This window comes from Tiliqua scincoides, chromosome 1 (genome assembly GCF_035046505.1).
Source record: "Tiliqua scincoides isolate rTilSci1 chromosome 1, rTilSci1.hap2, whole genome shotgun sequence".
NCBI classification, from domain to species: domain Eukaryota; kingdom Metazoa; phylum Chordata; class Lepidosauria; order Squamata; family Scincidae; genus Tiliqua; species Tiliqua scincoides.
The window spans coordinates 233652577-233671750 of NC_089821.1; the positions used below are offsets into that span (position 1 = coordinate 233652577).

At 43.5% G+C, this 19174-nt stretch overlaps 1 protein-coding gene across 1 annotated transcript in view; it reads left to right on the forward strand.

The window, feature by feature from the left end:
* EFCAB2 (EF-hand calcium binding domain 2) overlaps window positions 1-9716 on the forward strand; it is a 30424-nt gene extending 20708 nt beyond the window's left edge. The window contains exons 4-7 of the mRNA XM_066611501.1: window positions 4411-4490; window positions 7117-7159; window positions 7273-7339; window positions 9022-9716. Coding sequence (XP_066467598.1) covers window positions 4411-4490; window positions 7117-7159; window positions 7273-7339; window positions 9022-9137 — 306 coding nt within the window. The 3' untranslated portion in view covers window positions 9138-9716. The remainder of the gene's footprint in view (window positions 1-4410; window positions 4491-7116; window positions 7160-7272; window positions 7340-9021) is intronic.
* The last annotated feature ends 9458 nt before the right edge of the window (window positions 9717-19174 follow it).

Sequence of the window (19174 nt, forward strand, 5' to 3'; positions counted from 1 at the left end):
AAGTTAGGGATTTTCAGTGGTTTCTGGTCATTAGTTCCCATTCAAGGTGCATCAACTGAACATCTCTGACAATTAGGAAGCAATTAGCATAACAAAGTATGATAATCCAGCAGCCAGAAAACAGTATATTACAAAATTTATTTTACTTTGTTTGAGAATCTAGCATATTTCTAAGGTAAGGAAAAGAAATATAAACTGAAGCTCTACAGGATTCACATTAAGATGATAATTATTCCTACCTTACAAGTATGATCTTTTTGAACAGGCATAAGTGTTGAAGCCAGTTTTAATTTTAAGTGGATTGGAAATCTGTATATGACACGCATTTTTCTCATTTCAGACTTAGGTGGCACACTGTTTTCAGTCTTTCGTTAAATAAATCATACTTTTTTTTTTAGTGGACTTTCTTCCAAGATAAACAGCTAGTCCAGTGGAATCAATTTGATATAATGACACATTATTCTTGCAGAAGCAATTGTTTTATGGTCATCAGCAACAAAAAGAACAGTGAAATTAATTTTGGCAAGTGTGAATTTAATTAGGATGGAAAGGAAGTGAAATTACTATGCAATATAAAGAAAACTGTTCTGAAGCAGGAATGGTTTACCTAAACATGCTACCACCACTAGAGGACAATACTGAGTTACTGAAAATACCCACTCTTGTTCATGTCATGTATGGTACAGGAATACTATAGTTATGAACAGATAAACAGTCAACATAGAATATTTTTAAAACCATATTTTACATTAGGAAAACTAAGTCTTCATGTTATATTCTGAACTTGTTGATCTGTAAATGTTTAGGGATTCTTCCAGAATGTATTCAACTTTTGAGATAGGTCTGTCTATACAACTATAGGTCTTTACTGTACATTCTGCTGTATATACTATGTGCAGACATAGTAATATGGAGACCAATATTCTATGGTGTTGTTTCTCAAACTGTGGGTCAGGACCCACAAGGTGGGTCACGAACTAATTTCAGGTGGGCCCCATTCATTTCAATATTATATTTTTAGTTGGACTTGATGTCGACATGGTATGTGACTGCATTTGGGGAGATCTGTACTTTTAACAGGCTACAATGTATACGCTTTTAAAAATGATAATCAATGGGGCTTACTTCTGGGTAAGTGTGGATTGGATTCCAGCCTAGGATTGTTAAAAATTTTTCCTGCTTGATGATGATGATGACTTCCGGCCATAACATCAGGTTAATGACATTACTTCCAGTGGGTCTTGACAGATTATCATTCTAAAAAGTGGGTCCTGGGCTAAAAATTTTGAGAACCACTGTTCTATGGCTTTCATATGGCTTTGCCCTCCCCCCTGCAATTGGCTCGGCTCTGGGCCAGGTACTAGGAATTGCAAGATGGGTTGCAAGCAAACTCTAGAGACTCTATAGTTGGATCCACATTCCTGGCCTCAACTCACTTAGCCAGGGAATAAAGAAACTTCCTCTAAGAGGGTCCAGTGAAGAAACTGGAAGGTGGTGTTGGGATGGTGGATTGAGGGTTGGTCAAAGACATATTTGGGTTTATCTGCTTACGAGTGCAATCCTATCCTGCGCTGGAACAGGCAAGCTAGGAGGCTTGCGCTGTATCCAGTGCAGGATAATGGCCATTAGCAGCTCAGCAGGAGGCAAGGGGAAACATTTCCCCTTACTTCTGGATAAGGGCTGCTGGCCCCAGTGGGTCTCCTCGGACTTGCACCACCTCTTGAGGTGGCATCAGCCCAAGGAGAGCAGAGCGGCTTGAAGCTGCTCCGTTCTCCCCGAGAACGGGGATTGGGATCTGGCATAACTGCCAGATCCCAGCCCTGCCTCCACTCCCTGCCTGCCCCCCCCCTGGGTCGCCCACCACCCGCCTTCCCCTGCCTCCCCCCACCTACCTTTCTTCATTGTGTTGGCTCTGCTGGGCCAACGCAACTCATGAGGAAGAAGCCGGTGTGGAGGCTTGCATCGGCCTCCACAGGCTGGCACTTCTTTGAGCGCCTGCCTGACTTCCTCCTGAAGAGGCGCAATGCAACCCTCCTGGGCTGGAGCACAGGACTTACGCTGGCCCAAATACAGGTCTGGATTGCACCCTAAGTCTGTAATCCAAGACTCAGTAAAAGGTTGATTGAATCAATACTTCCATCCTTCTGGTCTGTCGTAACCCCCTTCTCCCGAAACCAAACCCAACTAGGGTATGTTATACCCCACACCCTACGATGTGGATTTACTCCCTGATGGATGAAGCAGAGTGGCAGGAACCATTGCAAAGGGATATAAAAACCTATAACCAAGATCTGTATTCCCTCTAAGTGGCCAGTGCTGGTGCACTGACCTCTTCTGGTGCACAGTGTTGCAACTGTGTTGTGATGCCATCTCGGAACATTCAGCGAAGACGTCACAGATCATTACCAAGCTTCTGGGTTGCTGAGTTCCATGCATGTGGAGCTCAGCATGGAGCTGCATGATCATGCAGCTTACTGGGAATGCTGACCATGACACCACTCTCTACTACAGAGGGATCTTGTACTACAGAGGGATTCATCCACCCAGTCACATATGTGCATAGTCACTTGGCCTTGGCCTTCTGGGGCAAGTTATTGTTTCTATTTCTGTTGAGTGTTGCATTTTATTTTATGTTGATTAGTTTTACATTGTTTTTAATATAGTGTGTATTTTAATATGGTATTGGAACCCCCTTGGTAGTCCCTTTGTTGGTAGCCTGTCAAAAAAAAACCCAAACAAACAAAAACAATCATTTGAACAAATAAGGGCGCAATCCTAACCAACTTTCCAGGACCGAGGTAAGGGCAATGCATTTCTGAGATAAGAGAACAAACATTGCCTAACCCTGAAGAGGCCTCCATGACTGCCCCCCAACTGCAGGATGCAGCAGTTGCCCCACTGGCACAGCTGTGCCAGAGCTGGAAAGTTGGTTAGGATTGCACCCTAATTCTACTTCTCCTGAGCAGAAACTTGAACTCACATCCCTCCTGGCCTTCACTTTTCACATCCGTTCAAGAGCAAACAATCTCTGAGTGCAGGGGTCTGGGCTACTCAGTGCTGTCCAGTACTTCTTGAGGAGGAGCATAAAGCAGTTTGTATGAGGCCAGGTTGTTGATCTGGGAGGGAGGAAAGGCATGTGGTCTGGCATATTCTCTCATATCAACATATGAAGCTACTGTATACTGATGGCCCAATCCAAACGAAGAGCAGTGCCAGTGGAACACATGTTCTGCCGATGCAGGCTGCCGCACAGCAGATGTAAACTGCTTTGTGGCAGTTCAAGCTGCCAGTGCACCAGCGGGTAGGCTGCAGCACCAGCAGACATCAGGAGGCCTGTTGGAGCAGGTAAACCAAGTACAAGGGGTGGAACAGTCGGGGGGAGCGAGGAATGGGATGGGTGGATTGGGCCCAGGATGGGGACTGGATTGGTCGTGGTGCATGCTGAATCCTAAGCCCCTTCCTGGGACTGATTCACTTTCATAGGTCAACACGGACTTGCACCAGCAATTGAGCAGGCACAGTTCTGATTTGCCCTGTAGTGGTTACTGAGGCTTGTCCCTGAGCAAGGGGAGAAATGTCCCCTTACCCCAAGGAGACCTCCAGCAGCCAAAATTCCCCCATGGGATGCAATGGAAGCTGCACCAGCACTGCTGCATCACCTCGCAGGGATTTAGGTAGGATTGGGCTGTGAGTCAGGTTATTGTTTCATTTTGCTCAATGTTATCTACTAAAGCCCTCAAGAGTTTCAGGCATAAGTCTTTCCGAGCCCTACCTGGAGATGTCAGAGAGTGATCATGGGAACTTCTGCATGCAGAGCATCTGCTTTACCACAGAGCAATGGTCTCCACCGCCTCATTTTAATCTCCTTACTATTTTCTGCTTGCATGATACTCCATTTTCCAACATTGTCTCACTGATCCTCTGCACTCATGCAGAGGGCAGGATTGCTGCCTTCTTTTATTATTTTTTGCAAGTTATTAGGAATTTATAACCAAACTTCTACAATTTCAGTCAGTATCCTTGTCATGGCGAGTGGGCTGGTCCCCCAATGTTGAGCTTTGGTTGTACTCAACCTGAATGCCAGTGCTGAGCACAGCCAAGCCTGCCCCTGCACATTCAGCTCTTTTCCTAAGCAAGAAAGGGTATGGAACAGGGAGTGTATAGAACAGGGTAATTCTACCTAGATGCCTTGGCCAGGAAGCCAAGCCCCATGTTTTCTTTTTCAGCTCTAGAAAAAAAGAGGAAGTGTGGGCAGAGGTGGGGAGGGGCTACATTGTAAAGGCAATCATAGTTGTGGTTTTATGAGAAATCAAAGCAACAATTGTCCAACACTATCACTTGAATTGATGTTTTGTTTTCAGTTTTTCTTTCCATGGTAATCTTGATTAAATAGCAGGCTTATAATTTTAGGTAGAAGAAGAAGAACCAACTGGGTTTATTCGTATGGAAAAATTTCTTCCTATGATGACTAGAGTATTACTGGAAAGAAGGTAACAGAAAAAAGGATTTCATTTTGTGTAATTTTGAGTCAACTTTGATGTGTTGATTTTAATGATAGTTGATGAAGATTCTTCTGTAGCTGCATAGATATAATACTTCAGTTTTAAAGACTAAGGGCGCAATCCTAACAGCATCCTAGGCTGGCGCAAGTTCCTTGTAAAGCATGTTTGTGTCTCCTCAGGAGTTGGCTGGGCTGGCACAGCGATGTGTGCCGGCCTACAGAGGCTGCATCCAGCCTCCGCACCAACTTGGGGAGGGAGGGTTGCATTGGCCAAGCTCAACCAACGCAGAAGTCTGGGGAGGGCGGGGAGGAGGTGGGAGGGAGGAGTCTCAGGGTGGTGGAGGTTAGTCCCAGGGGCAGGCGAGCGGGGAGTGGGAGACAGGGCTGGGGCCCAGCTGTTAATGCCAGATCCCAACCCCATTCCCCGAGCAGTGTGGAGCGATTTGAAGCTGCTCCATCCTCCTTGGACTTGTGTAACCTCCTGAGGTGGCGCAAGTCCAAGGAGACCCATTGGGGCTGTGGTGGCTTACCTGGGGGTAAGGGGAAGGGTTTTCCCTTGCCTCCAGCTGAGCCACTTCTGGCCCCAATTTTGTGCTGGATACAGTGCAGGCCTCCTTGCCTGCCTGTTCCAGTGCAAGATAGGATTGCACTGCATGACGCATAGTGGTGAAAAAATAGTCAATCTTGTTTAACAAATATTTTTAGGCAACCAGTTAGATACTAGTCTATTTCTTCTACCTTAATGTCTTCATTTTATGTGTCTTTCCAGAGACCTTAATGTAGTTTCAGTAGTTTTTTAACTTTCCTATATCAGTGTGGTTGCTGTGGATTCCAGCAGCTTGGCAATTATGAGAGCAGTTGTACACTTGTGAAATGGGCTAAATAGTGAGGGCAATTCTGCCTGCCATTCTCTGCATTAAATACATACCCAGAATGAATGCAAAATCGGTAAATGAATGTGCTGTTCCCTCAGTTTTTAAAGAGAGAGTGTGTATTTTTTCAGATGCAAGGGTTTTTCAAGGTGAATTTGAGTATATGCAATTTTAGCTTTAGGCACTGATTCTTGCATAAGATTCAGGCTGACTTTATATTCCTCTGTGCACAAAAATATAAAACAAAATTTACAAAGAACTGCCAGGGTCCCAGGACAACTTGGGTCAGAGTCTTACCTAGATTGCCAGGGCCCTCAAGCAAGGTGGCGATTCATGTCTTGGGTATTCAGTTGGACACCAAGAAGCAGGTGTCATCTGCCCTAAAAAAGATGATATAGGATCTGGGCAGTGATGCCATAATTGTAAGCTTTTTGTTTGGCGGGAACTTGCAGTGTGGTATGTGTGGTCAGCATTAGGAGGCTGCACATCATAAAAGGGTGCAATAATACAAAGTTTAATTTTTTTATTGTTCAGGTGTTTGTTGTTGTTTTTAAAAAGTTATTTACAGAGCATGTTATATTTTTAAAATGTAGGGTCCAATGTACACCAGCATTTTTGTTAGACTCACATATTTGTATTGAGATAGCAATAACATCGAATGTTTTAATATTAAACTGGAGTCAGTTTGAAATCAATATCTTTATTTCTAGTTAGGACTTAAAAGGGCCACTGGACTCCAATAACAGATTGATAGTGTCATTAATGGTGAAACAGGGTTAAAGAGAGAAACAGTTATTTTTGTTTTTAATTTTACGTTCCAATTTATATACAAGTGGTGCCTTTGTATCTGCAGGGGATCCGTTCCAGGACTCACCATGGATATCGAAAACCGTGAATAAGCAAATTCATGGTTTTTGGCCCACCTAGGCTCCAAACTCAATTGGAGCTTTGCTCTGGTAGCATCCAGAGCCCTTCTGAGTCTTAGAGAGGCTACATGAAAATTGGAAGTCACTTTAAAAAGGAGGCATTCTGAGCCTTGGAAAGGCCATGCGCAGTGGTGCGCAGCCTCTCCAAGGCTCAGAAAACCTCCCAAACGCAGCCAGAACAAGGTTTCAGTTGCATCTGGGAGGTGTACAGGGGAAGTGATCTGGAAGTTTAGCATCCATGAGAAAGCAAATCTGCAAATCCCAAACACACAGATAAAGACGTCCCACCTGTAATGCTTTTCAAATCATTAAAAAATACTTGATATATCTGTAAAATGTTCATAACTAGATGAGCAAAGGATAAGATGTATGCAAATTACATATCCTATCCCCTCCAGCAGCAGTCTCCCCATCCTCTTACTTTCCTTGGACTTGCGCCTGTGAAGTCGCTGACACATGTCCACGAAGATCCATTGCAGGATGGGAGGCTTATGGAGGGGAAAGGGGATTTTTCTCTTTCCCTTCTGAAGCCTCCTGCTCCCCTTACCCCTGCTGGATACAGGGGTATCCAGGGGTATATTTTGGTGCAGCTGCACCAATGGGGGAAGAAAGATAGGATCAGGCTGTGATTCAGTGCAATTTCACAAAGCTTGAAATTAAAATATTGTCTGTGGCCTTGCTGTTATGCTGATTTCACAGGCAAATATTTCAGTACATATGTTTAGGAGCGGGGATGTGGGACAGACTTCTACAATGGTATAGTAACTCTTGAAATACACATTTCATCACTGACCTTGTATTAAACGAATGATTTCAGATACCGGCCAATTCCAGAAGACGTTCTTTTACGTGCATTTGAGGTCTGTACTGGTAAAGTTCTATGCATGGAGAAAAATACTTCTTAAATCATAAAACAGGAGGACTTAAAGTCTCCATACTAATCTACATACTATTCCCTATTTTACTCTTTTAGGTTTTAGATGCGAATAAATGTGGACATCTGACTAAAGATGAATTGGTCAAATATATGACTGAAGAAGGTAAAATAATTGCTGAAATTAGCTTTGCATTTGAGAAATGGAGGATAAGTATTCTATGATACTTGGAGCACCTTTGTGTACTGTAAAAATAAGCACTGGGGAGATTCAAGACAAAATCTCTGCATTTTTGTAGAGACAGAAACAGTGTATGGAGGGAGCAGTGACTGAGGTCATGGGGCTGACAGAGCTCACTGTGAGGAGTGGTTGGATGTCCTGATTCATCACCATTCATTTTCTCCTGAAACCTTCCATCCAACAAAGCTAGTTGCTGACTCCATATTGGCTCAATTGTGCATTCCTTCCTAGCACCTCTATACAACTGATTAACGACCCAATCCTAACAAGCTGTTATACTGCCAGAACTCGTGTTCTGGTGACATAACTTGCTTTCCAAATGTCGCAAACGTGACAGTGCTGAAGAACACAGCCTAGTGTAGAAGTGGTGAGCATCCAGGTCCTCATCACAATGGACTGCAGATGCCTGCTGCCTCAGGTAAGGCTGCCCAGGGGCTAGAAGAGAGAGGTGGGATTGGGTAGGCAGAATGGGGATGAGATGAGGGAGGGAGGTGTATTGGGTCCACAAAGGGGGTGGGTTTCAGCAGTAGTAGTGCCTGCTGAATCCTAACCCCCTTCCTAGACCTGATCTGCCTTCACAGGTCAATAGGGCAACATGGATTTGCACCAGCAATATTGGTAGCACAGGTCCAAGTTGATCCATTGAGCCAACAGGCGCTTACCCTGGGGGCACAAATGTTCCCTTAACCCGGAGAGGCCTCTCAAGGCAGAAACTCCCCTTCTGGTTTCATCAGACACTGCATTGGTGCCGCTGCATTGCCACATGGAGAGTTAAGTAAAATTGGACTGTAATCTATACAAGTGTACGTGGGTTAGCATAAGCATTTTCATTTCTTATTGTTGTGACCTTCCACTATTCAGATTATGCTATTATGTTGTGACTACTTCTTTCAAGCAGCTTTTGTGAATTTCACCTTTCCTTTGTTTTCTTTCTGGATATTTAATATCAGAAAATGATGTGGTTTTGTTTTTTAATGCTTTCATTTGTGTGCATTCATCAAACACTTCTTTCATAAGCTCTGATTTATGATATTGAATATCAAGAAGCTGTGCAATCTTCCATTCTTTTTACCTCTTTTTAATAAAGGAGTGTTTTTAAAAAAACACAACCACCAAAATACCATGGGGCATTTTAGATGTCAGGTTTCTTCATTGATAGTACAGGCGTGCACCGCTTAACAACTGTTCGCTTAATGATGGACTGTATATATGATGGTGGTCAAAGTACAATAAAGATGCTCTTAATGAGGCAAAAGTGTCTCCCATAGCCTTCAGCACAGTGTCTGTTGGAACAGAATTGGAAAAGGATTAGCTGTGATAAAAAAGATTTGGAAACACTGTTGCTAGTTTTCTATAATTATTGTTTAAGTCTTAATTTATTTTAACAGTACATTAGACTGCTTCATAGATTATAGCTATATGGCTATGACTGTCGCTGTCTTCAGAAAGTTACATTTCAAAAAATGGTATAGAAATGTATTAAGTAATAATACATCAGTGATATGAAAGGACAAAGTTCTTTGTGTGATTTGAAAAAAAATGTTTTGAGAAGATTAAGCAATAGAAAATATAACAAAAATATTTAAATATTTGTATTTCTGTTGCAGGTGAACCTTTCACACAAGAAGAAATGGAGGAAATGCTCTCTGCAGCTGTAGATCCAGAAACAAATACTGTTCGCTATAAAGACTATATTTCTATGATGGTTGTAGATGAAAACTAAACATTTCTTGTGTATCCCTTATTGTTGTTCTTAGTTTTGAGAACAAAAACCAACTAGAACTAATTTAATGAATATATTCAGATGTGGGCGAAACTGTGAAAAACAATTTCAAGTCACAAAAAATAAACAGCTAAATGGTGACTAACATTTTGAAGGAAACATTACTGCAAATCAAATTTTGTATTTAGAATTGATCCTTATCATTGCTTGTTCACTTTTCAGACAAACTTTAAAACAAAATTGCTGTTCCTGCTTCATTAAGGGCGCAATCCTGACCTCTTATGTCAGTACTTTCCAGCACTGACATAAGGGCAATGCAGCTCTGAGATAAGGGAACAAACATTCCCTTACTTTGAGTAGGCCTCCGTGAGTGACACCCAACTGCAGGATGCAGCACATGTCCCATTGGCACTGCTATGCCAGTGCTGGAAAAAAACTGACATAAGGGGTTTGGATTGTGCCCTAAGGAAGTTATGTAAAGTTCTGTTGAGTAATCAGACTTCAGCACAATTGTAACTTACCATTCTGCCAGCACAGCTGCTGCTCCGCTGGCCTAGAGTCCCACAAATGTGCTGCATTCAGTCCAAGGCTGCTGGCAGAAGTGAGTTTTATGCCAAGCAGTGCAGGGGCTGGGAGAGGGTGGTGAGAGGGCATTCCGGAGGAAGGGAGGGGTGTTTTGGGGCAGGGGAAGTGCAGAATGGGGGCAAATCAGACCCAGGAAGGGTGGGATCAGCGGAGGCATCCTCTGCTTTATCCTAACCCCTGTTTCAGGCCTGCCAACATTACAGAGGGCCACTCAAACTTGTTCCAGCTAAATATTCTGCGTTGGATACAGTGCAGACCATGTGACCTGACTGTGCCAATGAGGTTGGGATTGGACTGCTTGTTGTCCATAGATTTCAAGTTTTAATCTGTAGAAGAACTGTTATTGGAAAAGATTTTCTAGTAACCAGAAGCAACATAAAGTGCTGACATTATGAATATTCCATGCATTTAGAAAAGTCACATAAAGAAGAGATTTAAGCATTACTCTCCATCGTACAGATTTGGCAGAGAAGACAGTTTTGGTGGCAGGCATCAGGCAGCCCAATCCTGAGCTGCCCAGTGTGTGGGGCTGCAGCGGTGCCAAAAATGGTTGCTGCCTTATCCAGTGTGCTCCAGGCAGCTGTTGTCAGCTCCTTGGGAGAAGGGAACTCTTGTTCCCTTCTCCTAGGTAAAGCAAGTAGCCCTGCAATGGTGCTACTGGATTCTATCTATGGCAACTCGAAGGTCGACGTAGAATCAAGAGCCTATGTGTCAAGAGCCTACAGAGGCTCTGGATCTGGTGGAGTGAAGATCCACCAGTCCCACCTCCCTACCATTTTGCTCCCTCCCCCAGAACGCCTCTTCCCTGCCCTCCCTCCACCTCCCCGGAACACCTCCTCCCCACACCCCCACCTACCTCTCCGCTGCTTGGTGAGTCCGTGTGACCGCCGAGTGGCAGAGCTCTGGCACTCGCCTGGCACTTGCCCAGCGCCCACCAGCGCTGGGCTAGCACCTGTGCTTGGGCCCACAAACGTGCCTTATGGCACGTTTGCAACAGTGCACACCAGCAGTGAGCCGGCATGCCAAGCACAGAATTGGGCTTTAAGTCAGTCATTCTGAACAGAATCACATCATTCTTCAACAGTGGCCCCTATTTAAAGCCTCATCAGTAGTACCCAAAATCAAATGTGTCACCTGGAAGCAAGGCAGAAGGTCTGAAGGAGAATAAAAATAGCTTCTTCAAACAGATTGCTTATCTAAGCTATGAATCGGCTAAGAAGCTGTGAATCAGCCAGAAATAAAAGACTTTATTGCTAAAACAAATTAACACTGAATGTATCTGTGTGGCAAGGAGCATTAGTGGCAGAGACAATAAAGAGGTCATTCATTTTATTCTCCTGATATGAATGATTTGGTGTTTGTCCAGTGCCTGTGCAGGGATGCGAGAGCAGTGCATGCACTTTGTATGACCTAAATATGAACCCTAAGAAAAGTGGACAACAGGCTTCTGCTCTTCCACTAAATATTAGAAAGCTCAAAGATGTTTGAACAATAACAGTTTATGACTGTTGTGATAGCTTTGTCCTCTAAAGACAATGCTGTTAACAAAGCGTTTAAAAAAGAGAGAAAGGCAAAAAGAAGTTCTCTTTAAACAACTGTGATTTATGCTGTTCTTGAGCTGTTAATCAGGGTTTTTGACACAATTATGAGATTTACAAAGCGTAACAGAGAATTTGCAAGGCATATTGTGGCTGATGCTAATGTGGTTGCCAAGAACATCACTGCTCTGGACTTGCCTGTCTCTGAGTGCTTTTAATTTTTATGTTTTGTTACTGTTGCTTTAAGGAAAATTGCCATGACAGCATTGCATTCCAGTAGGAGCTTTTGCATAAAATCCCTATAAACACAAAGGCTGCTAAAAGCCTTTGGAACAGAAAGGTAACAACTGATCAGAGTGACAGTGCACCTAAGCCCATCAATGCCAATGGATTTAAGAGTGTTTATGTGTTGGACAACGGCCAACATCATTACCAGCCATTTCAGTGCTAGAATTCCTGCAATGCACCCATCCACTCTAAATACGAGTAGTTAATGGAGAAGCAACATAAATTTTATGAAACTCCCTCAGAATTCATTATCATCTAAAACTCAACATAGCTTCCTGAGGAAGACATCTATGAAATGCTGTGGTAGATATGGAGTAGCTAGCCTGATTTCTCCGAGAATCACTTCCAATTCCATCTCAGCTGTGAAAGGGGAGGACAGTAAGTATTCTTCGTCTGGGTCTCACCTCTATTCTGCCCTGCTCTCATTAAGCTGATAGAGAACACTGATCCTCCCTGGCTGGTGTTTGGCTAGCTTATGGTCAGCCAGTTACAGGCTTGACAGGAGCCACGCCCCCTGGGTTTTCTGGCTGAAAAGAAAGTCCACATTAATTGTGGCCTCAATTAATGGATTCAATTTTCCCTATTATCTTGCTCTTCCTCTTGGTTAGCCTCTGCTTTGACTTTACTGTCAAGGCAATCAGGATGTTACTGCTATGTTTGGCCTTACATGATATGCCAGCAGATCTATCCCTGATTGGCATACAGGGGACATCGTTGGGGGGTCTTTGACAAGCATGAGAATTTTCCATCTAAATTTTACCTGATAGAAGGCAGAATATTTAATATTCTATACTGAATATTCAATATTATTCTAATAAAATATCCCTGAGTCCTATAAGTCAACAATTGTTCACTAAAAATACCCGAACATTTAAATGAACATCTTTCAACCCAGTCCTAATAAAATCCACCACTGCCAGTGCAGCCATGCCAATGGAGTGTGCACTATTTCCTCTTGGGGGGGGGAGCAGTCTGGATTATTTGTTCCCTTACGCTGGGGCAAACCTCTGCTGCCCCAATGGGTCTCCTTGGATCTCCACCATCTATTTTGCAGGCTCAAGTCCAAAGAGAGTAAAGGAGAGGGAAGGGAAAAGAGCAGGGCCTAGGAGAGGGGGATAAAGGGTAATTTGTACCTGGGCTTAGGGTCAGAAAGCGGATCCAGGAGCCAAAGGAGGGAGCCCAGAAATTTCCAGCGATCTTCCATTTCCCAATCTCACCCAGACTCACTGCCCACACAGGATGCTTGGGGCATTACTGTGGGCCCATGGCAGCAATTTCTACCACAAGCCATACACACCAGGCCCAGGAATGCATACATTCCTTGACAATGTGACATTTGGGAGGAAACTGACCTGCTACAGTTGCTGTTTGGCTTGTGGATTCGCTTTACATGAAGGAGTGTAGAGGAGTTCATGGTCACAGCTACGGGACTACAGCTGCTGCAGAAGTCGGTTTTGGTGTATATAGAACACTTTCCATTCTAATGTGAGCCTAAATGCAATGCTACTAATCTCCTACAATGGTTTTCTGTATTTGAAAGATTTTAGAGAGACTTAGAAGTGTGTTTGGTTTTCCATATTACTGTATCTAGCTGCCAACGCCAGGCAGGTAGGTAGACCTGAACTCTACATTGGTAGACCTGGGCTCTAAAGACTATTCCGGGTGTTGCCATTTCCCCCCTGATAAAATTCCTCTCCGAGTCCTTGGGACAGGGAATGGGGTTAGTATCTGGTGCATGTTAATGCACAGCTAAGGCAGCTGAGATCCACCTCTCCCTCCCCCGTTCTGCCTCCTGTCCTCCCCCTCCCTGCACAGAAATGTCCTGTTCTTCCCCTTCCCCACCCCATTCTGATCCCTGCCACCTCCTAGCTACTGGCTTACCTTTGTGGGTATTTTTGGTGTTGTTTTTTTTGGGGGGGGGGGTGTTTTGCTGTTTTGTTTTTTGGTGCACATGCTTTACCGGTTTCCTAAGCATGTGCTTAGTCTGCTTTTGGGTAATTTAGTCCTGCCAGGTTGTTACTTATTTAACCAGTGTGTTCCTGAGTCTATAAAACTGCCTAGTACCACTTGTAGTTTCAAAGATCATATGATGAGCCTTTGTTAAATGCTTTCATTTCAATCCCTGCATTTCATTGTTATGCTACAGTTTAGCTGTATCTCAGAGGCAGTAATTAAAATATTTGAGGTGCTTTTTGTTTTTAAAGCTCTTGGGTGAATACCATCTAATCCAATTCTGTTACTGCTTCAACTATCAGTTTACTCTAATATCTTTTTCAAGGACTCTTATCTTGTGTCCGTAAAGAAGATCTCTCACACCTATCTAAATATCAGGAGGGGGTATGTGAGAAGTTTAGTTAACACTGTCATAGTGACAACATAGCATAATCCAATGTGTGCTTGTGCAACCTCTGTTTGTTGAAGAAAGGTCGCACAACAGTCAAGCCTGGTGGACTGTGCCCTCAATCTGAGCCATGGACTTTTAGTCCACTTTTAGTTAAAAATGTCTTTCATTTTCATGATGCTTGAGAACATTTAACTTATTGTTTGCATCAAGGAGCACAAATGAACTATTAGTAGTCTAGCTTTATAGACTTGCTTCTGCTAGTACTCCTTTTTAGGCATGTGAAGTAACTGAGATTGTTGCTTTCTATATCAGCAATTTCTTCTCCAATTACATTTTCACTTAAGTCTTTAATAGCTCCTTTCCCTGCATACAGTGCTAATGAGTAATTCACCCCACTTTCATTTCATTTCAGTGCAATGCAATAAACAAGTCATGCCACAGTTTATTAAAAAATTTTTAATAAAGAGTAGCAGTACAGCACACTTGAATATAAATAAGCCTGAATACCTTGAAATGTAATGAGAAAAACTGATTTTGATCATCTTTAATATGCAAATTACAGGGATGTGCTGGAGTCACTGTGCTTGAGTTGTGAATTGTTTCACAAGTCGCTGACTCCTTGACTCGACTCATGAGTCATAACAGGCAGTCGTCGCAACTTGACCTGAGCCATTTTGACTTGAGTCACAGGTCATTATGAGAAATGAATCGCAATGCGAGTCAGGCGTGGTGAAAAAAAAGTAAGCAGGCCTGCACACACTGATTCACAAGCACAAAAAAAAGTGAGTCATCACTCAAGTCAAATCCCAGTCATGACTTATTTCAGAGTCACTGGTTCCAAGTTGCGAGTTGCATCTGAGTCCGTGACATCTGTGACTTGACACAAGTCATAAAAATCAGCATTTTCACAACTCTAGTCGAGTTGTGTGCCCATCTGTGCAAATACTTTGCTGGTCTAATATAGTAATTACAAAGCCATTTGTGCGACCAAAAAGCCTTGGTTAAAATATCAGCATTGCCATGAGGTGACTTGGTGGCCATAAGCAAGCCACAGTCATCCTCAGCCCTTTCCTCTTTTTCCTCCATTTGTAACATGAGACCAATAATACAGGAAAATACTACTGTGTTTTTATTAGGTCTGGTACAGGGTCCTAAGATGTGGAAGAGTATTGGAGACAATTGCCATGCTATGCTTTAATTCCCCCCCTCGCTTCTTTATACGGAGTTAGCAGGACTTGCATGCAATTGCTCCACTACTATATCAGCTGGTGGTCTGAAATACTAGGAAAAGTACTTGGAGTCTGTTGCCATTTTGGTGTCCTCCTGTCAAGGGGGCAACTCAATGTCCAGTGGGTTAGGGAAGGATATTGGGATGTTAGGAACATGAGCCAGGATTAATCCATCTACTTTCAAGTAGGTTTACCTTTTTATCTTGAATGAATAGAAATGAGGGGAGGGAATCTACAAACAAAAGGATTCCATAAGCTTCTGGGTTCTGGCCTCTACCTGAGTGCACCTAGGAGTTACCTAGTCCTCTGTCCCTGGTAGAGGTCTTCCGAGCAACTCCTGAGAGGGGCCAGTGACGATAGTGTAGGACTCAGTTCACTAGGCAATTCTCATGGACCTCTAGTTTGGTGCAAGCAAGATCTTCCCACCTATGGGGCAGGCAACCCTGTGGGCCAAGTCCAGGTGACTAGCCTGTAGGTAGTTGATTTTCTCTTTCCTGCCTCTTTCTCATGCTACTTTCCCCAGTTCTGCTCCAAGAGTTGGGACTGGCTGCTCCTACCTGTTGTCTTTCCCCTTTTGGCTTCCTTTCTGCCTTTCTCCACTCTTGATGCACTTCAGAGTCCTTGCCCTTTGTCTCACTCCACTCCACTCCACCCCTCCTCCGCTTGCTTGCTTGCTTGCTTGCTTTTTCACCCTTCCTCCCTCCCTTCTCTGCCTTGGCAGCAGTCCCTTTTAATAGCTGCCTGGCTTCTTTGACAGCTGATCCTTATCTGCTGATAGGTCAACAGCATCTCTCCAGTGCCTGGTGAGGATGTCATTGCCAGTCACCATTGGACTACAACAACTCCTCCAGAGCCTCAGGATGGCATAGGCTACAGACCTCTTAGCATTTATCTGGTGGGAGGGGTGTTAAAAAGAAAACATATTTTTTCATGTGCTTAGTTTTTGGGATCAACGTTTGCTATCACAGTGTTTTCTTCATTATTTTTTACTATATCCTGATCTCCAAATATGAAATTAATGGACTTGATATAGCCAGGGGTTAAGCACTTTCGAGTCCCATTGATTTCTGTGGGAGAGAGTTACTTACTTAACTCTCTGCTGAAATCAATGGGATTGATTTCCAAGAGCTAACTTTGACTTTCTTGTTTCCAGTATTTGTGAAACTCCCAGATATTTTATAGTTTAATTAGTATTTCCATATCCTTCTCAGTTCTTGACATTCAGCATGATTTCCCTGTATTTCCCATTATATCTGAGCAAGAGGAAATGGCATTCTCTCAAATTGCTATATCTGAATTCATAAACAATAAGAGGAGTAGAGTTGTCAATGTAGTATATCCAAATGCATGAAATGACTGTGGATGTAAAATCCATGCACTGTGCTGTCATGGTTATCTGAAAGTGTATAACACACACTTTTGATTGCTCATAAACCATGTATCTGTATGAAATTAATAATTAGACATTGATTTTTACTGAGAAGACTACAAGATTTATGAAAGCTAGTAGTGCTACTTGGCAAAAATATTAGAAGAGGGCTTTGTGTCCAATCAAAAAAAGTCTTGCTTTATGGTCCAGAGACCACTTTCTCACAAAATCAAATCAATCTCACCTGAAAAAAAACATGTAGATTCAGTATGTGTTGAATTTATCAGGTCATTGTCACTAAGGGGAAAAAGTCTCTTTGGAATGAAATTCAATTCATTGGTCATATTTGAATTCAAATAATGTTTTCTTCTAGTACTGGGGAAAAATCTCAGCACATAGTCAGGCATGCGTCTAAGCACACAATGTGGCCTGGTGGTGAGTTGTTGATTTTCTAAATACCAATATGGGGGCTAGGGCACAACACAGAGTAAAACAGTGGGGGGAGGCTGGGGGGGGCTGGCTTTGTCGCTACCACAGTTTTGCTCCCAACCCTGGTGTGCTATTTTAAACAAGAAAAAGAAAACCTTTCATTGGTTTTCTTACACACTTTGGATATAGTATTTTGTTAGGCCATAATAAGTGGAGGAGAGAGGTAAAATGGGAAACCAGATTGCTGCTTGGATATGGTCCACACAATTGATGGCACTGCAGGTTTCATGCATCTGTATTGTGTTCATTCCTTTTTGAGAGAACCAAAACAAACAACTTTTCAGAGAGACTATTGTCCCTGCCACTATGGATTTGATTTCTAGAAAGTGAACCACCCCTAATGGGAAGAGTTTTTGGGAAAGTATTTGTGGTGGCTGCTGACTGAGCTACTCCTAGATTTTACAATTAGTTTTCAAGAAATGCAGTGGGGCTTTCTTGTTAATTCTCTTTCTGCAGGTTTGTGTGCATTTCCACTCAACACAACTCAGTGCCTTGCCTCTTGGGTTTCTCTCCTGCAGAGACTTTTACAGCCCAGTTCTGTCCCCACCATCTGCTACCTTGCAGCCGTACTGACAGAGCAGGTGCTGCATGTGTGGGAGGGGGTGTGTGTGACTAGGGGCCCAATCCTGTGCTGCTCACCTGCCCAGCGGTACAGCAACACCACAACAGCTCCCACTGTATCCTGTGCAGCAGGAAAAGCAGCCAGTGGTCTCCTCGGGGTAAGGTAACATCAGAACACATTTCACTGGCAAAATACAAGTCCTGTATTGATGGCAACCTTGCCTCTTTATGGGGAGAGGGTGATTTGCACTGATTTACTTGCAGAGTATTGTCCAAAACTCCTCATATTGTTCACATGCAGCAGATTTTAATGGGGAAAACATCCCTAGAAATGCATAATCACTCAGGGCTGGCCCAACACTTTCTGGTGTCTGGGACAGCATGCCAAATACTGCTCCTCCTTACCTCATGAAGTGCCAGCATCTACTCCTCAGATATTCTAACCTACAGCCCCCCTCTCCTCCACATTTCTACTCCGTTCCCCTCTTCTTTTTCCAATCCAGGGAGGAGGAGGATCAGTGGAGGCAAGCAGATGGATGGAGATAGGCAGCCCCTAGCAGTCTACTGTCTAAGGGTCCAATCCTATCCAATTTTCCAGTGTTGGTGCTGCAGTGCCAATGGGGTATGCACTGCTTCCAGTGTTGGGGAGGCAGTCACAGAGGCCTCCTCAAGGTATGGGAATATTTGTTTCCTTACCTCAGGGCTGCATTGTGGCTGCCTCAGTGCTGAAAAGTTGGATAGAATTGGGCTGTAAGGGCCCAATCCTATCCAACCTTCCAGTGCCAGTGAGGCTGCAATGCAGCCCTGAGGAAAGGGAACAAATATTCCCTTACCTGGAGGAGGCCTGTGTGACTGTCTCCTTACCTCAGGATGCAGTACATGCCCCATTGCTCCAGCGCTGCACCAGTGCTGGAAAGTTGGATAGGTCTTGGTCCTAAGGCTGCAATCCTATGCACACTTTCCTGGGAGTAAGCCCCATTGAATACAATGAGACTGACTTCTGAGTAGACATGCATTGGATTATGCCATGAGGCAACCACTTCAGTTGGCCTCATTGATGGGCCGTCGCTGTGGTAATACCATGGTATCTTAGGGAGATGTTCTGAGGCCCATCTTTTCTCAATTAACAAAAATGCTCTCAGAATGTGTAGTTCTCCCAGGAGGCTCATCTAGTGAAATGTAGGCACTGAATAGATACAAGAAAAAACGTAAATAGCAACTTTATTGATTACATATTTATCCCACTCTTCCTCCAAGTAGAATACAGCAATATACAAGTTTTTCCTGCCCAATGTTATCCTGACAACAACCCTGTGAAACAGATTAGTCTGAAGGACAGGGACTGGCCCAAAGCCATGGCAGCGTTTCTGGCTGTATAAGTTTAATTTTTCATCTTCTGAAGTAGACTAGAAGAACAAACTATACGGAAACACATTGCACAGCCATTTTTCTAATCCTCGTTAAGTCACAGGGCCATTCCTGAAGCACGATAAGCGGAAAGAGGGAAATAGGCCTTCCTTCAAAGCTGTGAAATTTTCAGCTAACATGGGATTTACACAGATCCCCAAATGCAGACAACACAAGATCAGATGCATTTTACATGTGCCAAATCTACACCGACCCAGAGAAGGGCA